Here is a 3,132-nt window from a genome sequence, read left to right on the forward strand (position 1 = left end):
AAATTGGGTCCGCCATTAGATATTCCAGTAGTATGAGTAACTTTTTATCGGTGGAAAATGTTAGCCCAGGAGGGATTCAATCCTCAATAAATGGAAAAATTACGAAGAACGTGATTACCTCCAAATATAACTTATCAAATTCTATGATTGTTTTTTGAATGTTGTCATGATCAAAATACAAGGGAGCTATTTACAAATTGAATGTGCAAATGATAGGCAACTAGCTGTATGATTTGCTGTTACAAATTGAATGGCATTGCGTATTATGCACTTACGCTAGAATCTTACAATTTTAAAACTTAAGTGAGATGAAAATAATGTACTTTTAAAATATAGATAGTGTTTTTGCTTGTTACTTTAGCACGTATAGGTGACCACAAAGAAAATAAATATATAAATATATATATATATATTTTATTTAATTTTTGAAGATTTTTAATAACATTTTCTTTTCTTTTTGCTAAAAATATTTTCAATGTCCTTGACAAAAACAAAATAAATATTAATCTATGTAAGTTTTTCCTTTTAGGATAATTTGTCTAAATTATACTATTCCTTCAATCGATTAATTTGAATGGGCCAAGCCCAAATGGAAATGATAATGACCATTGGTATTAACCCATTGTAGTTGAAGAAAAACAATTATATACAGTGAAAATTCACCACAGTACACATGAAATCACATCAAGTACTATATAGTATAGTGTTCCAACCATATTGTTTAGATTATATTATTGTCATCAACATCACTCCTTGTAACTATTACCAACAAATGGAAGGGATAATATAAAATGTAGCGTGGAATGCGATGGAGTGAGGAACTTGGGAAAAAAAGTGGAGCAAATGCTAGTGATATAGCAAGGATGCCGATCAAGCCCATGACCAAGACAAATGTGGCAAGCCCTATGTTTTTGCTCACTACCAAATAAACTCCTGCCATGAATGCTATCGAGACCATGGTCAGAGCTAATCCCAACAATGGTACCGTGAATCTAAGGGAAGTACTTGCCAAATTAAGGTCACCCAATTGTGACCAAATTATGGCAACAGCAGCTGTAGAGGAGCTATAAAAAGCTATGTAGTTGCTGATTATGTATGTATGAAACATGAACTTGCTGTAGACTGCGCTTCTCATTATTCCATGGCTTGGCTCCGAGCTGTCATTATCGTTGCCTGGCACCGAGAATCCGGCAGCGAAAGTTACAGTGACAATAAGCGTTGCAACTAACAGAAGAGTATTAACCCTATCCTTGTAAAATTCCATGTATGGCGTCTGTGTCTGCACTTGTTCCACAATATTCTCTTCTGGTTTCGAGTTTTGGGGGTCAATAGGCATGCCAATGATTGTGCTCTGAGCTCGTGGAGCACCGGCGTGCCTCAAGGCTTGCCATGTCAATCGCTGCAAAGCAGGCATTATTTATTTATTTATTTATTTCTAGCAAGTAAATATATATGAAGCAAGAAAAAAAATGAAAACAGTTTTTTGGTTGATTTTTGAGCTTTACATGTGTGTTCTTAAAACAAAAATCTGATTTTAGCATATGTAAGTAACAAGATGATGAATGTATGTTTAATAAAGGTTGTTTGATTAGACTAAACTTAAAAGTCCATTAAAAGCAATTGGAGATCTAAATCTTTGTATGTGTATGCGTACATCTTCATAATTTTGCTATGTGAGACATAAGCCCTTGGGCTTAGAGATTTAAATTTTTCATATGTATGTGTCTACATAATTTTGCTCTTTTGGGCATAATTTGGGCATGCTCATCCGACATAGCATATTAAGTTAGCATATACGTATACAATTTTGATTTGTTAAAAACATAATTCTCACTTCATATTAGGTATCTAGCGATGTATCAAGTGCTAAAGGTTGATTAAGTACACCTTACAAAAAAGTTGAATTGAATAAAAAATGAATTATACCTCACGAAACGAGGGCAGCGTAGAACTAAAACTCTCAGCAACGTCAAGAGCCATCTTTCCTTCGTCATTCATGAGTTGTAAGTCAATTTTGGCATCCCATGTCAAAATGCTAACAACCATAGGATGACTACCCTTTGTGGCCAAGTGTAAAGGAGTGTTTCCTTCGCAATCTCTTTCATTTATCAAAATTTGAAGTTGAGGATTCTTTAGCATATATCTTACTGCTCTGGCTCTTCCATTCTTTGCGGCTAGATGAAGAATATTCTGATTTTGATTATTGTTCAACTCTCTTGAATCTGGACAATGCTGCAGAAATTCTTTGATTATATCTATATGACCTTTACTAGATGCCATGTGAATAGGAAAGAAGCCATTTTTATCAGCTACATATGAAGATTCTCTAAATTCAATTAGTATACGTCTAACTCCTTCTGTATAACCTACTAGTGCCGCATAGGAGAGAGAATTTCTCCCTTTTTCATCAACCGATGTAAAGGCAAATATCCACTTCTTTAGCAATAAAATGTCCAAAATACTTGGTGTTATAAAACAATGTTAATTTGAGATAATTAATTTCATATATATATATATATATCTTGCCTTATTATTATGTTCTATCATCGGTAATAAGACTTGCATACCTCCAAAAAAAAAAAAAAAAAAAAAAACAAAACCACTGTAACAAAATTTCAATATATAAATATATTTAAATCAATAGAGACAATAACAGATAAGGACAATTATGACTACATACCTCCATTCTTTCCATCAATGCAAACATGGACAACTTTTTGTTTCATAAGATCATTAGGGTGATTTCCATCTTGATGCTCCATCATGGCCTTAAAAAGCTCCATGTAACCAGCTTCAGCAGCCATATATACAGAGCAGATTTTCCTTCCCTGTTCACATAGTGTGTCACTTTTGGATCTTTCTCGAACAACATTCGGGCAATCCCTTTGTGTCGATTCTTCAATGCCAAATGCAAGGCTGTCTCTTTGTCATTATTCGTCTCTCTTATTAGCAGCACATTGCTACTACTAGTACTAGCGCTGGTACTACGAGGATCAGAAAGATTTACCTTATCTCCAGAGACTAGCAAAATTTTGAGTGTGGAAAGGTGCCCGGAACTAGCAGCAACATGGAGAGGGAGACAGCCTGCGGAGTTCTTCATTGTAAAAAGTTTCGGAGAATTCTTGAGGATCT

At 34.5% G+C, this 3,132-nt stretch overlaps 1 protein-coding gene across 1 annotated transcript; it reads right to left on the reverse strand.

Moving 5' to 3' along the window:
* Positions 1-721: 721 nt before the first annotated feature.
* On the reverse strand, positions 722-2,765 carry LOC125422032 (protein ACCELERATED CELL DEATH 6). Its single transcript, XM_060816777.1, has 3 exons — positions 2,681-2,765; positions 1,927-2,309; positions 722-1,399 (listed from the first exon to the last, which is right to left on the reverse strand). Exons 1-3 carry the CDS (start codon positions 2,763-2,765, stop codon positions 722-724), a joined length of 1,146 nt encoding a protein of 381 aa, XP_060672760.1.
* Positions 2,766-3,132: the final 367 nt, after the last annotated feature.

This window comes from Ziziphus jujuba, chromosome 4 (genome assembly GCF_031755915.1).
Source record: "Ziziphus jujuba cultivar Dongzao chromosome 4, ASM3175591v1".
Lineage (NCBI taxonomy): Eukaryota > Viridiplantae > Streptophyta > Magnoliopsida > Rosales > Rhamnaceae > Ziziphus > Ziziphus jujuba.

What these genes read in the sequence shown, in the direction of transcription:
- LOC125422032 (XM_060816777.1), bottom strand. Translation starts at nt 2,765, where the DNA reads ATGATGGAGCATCAAGATGGAAATCACCCTAATGATCTTATGAAACAA. An exon ending in CATTGATGGAAAGAATGGAG is followed by an intron (nt 2,310 to 2,680) that starts GTATGTAGTCAT and finishes CTTCATATGTAG; the next exon opens with CTGATAAAAATGGCTTCTTT. An exon ending in CGCTGCCCTCGTTTCGTGAG is followed by an intron (nt 1,400 to 1,926) that starts GTATAATTCATT and finishes CCTGCTTTGCAG; the next exon opens with CGATTGACATGGCAAGCCTT.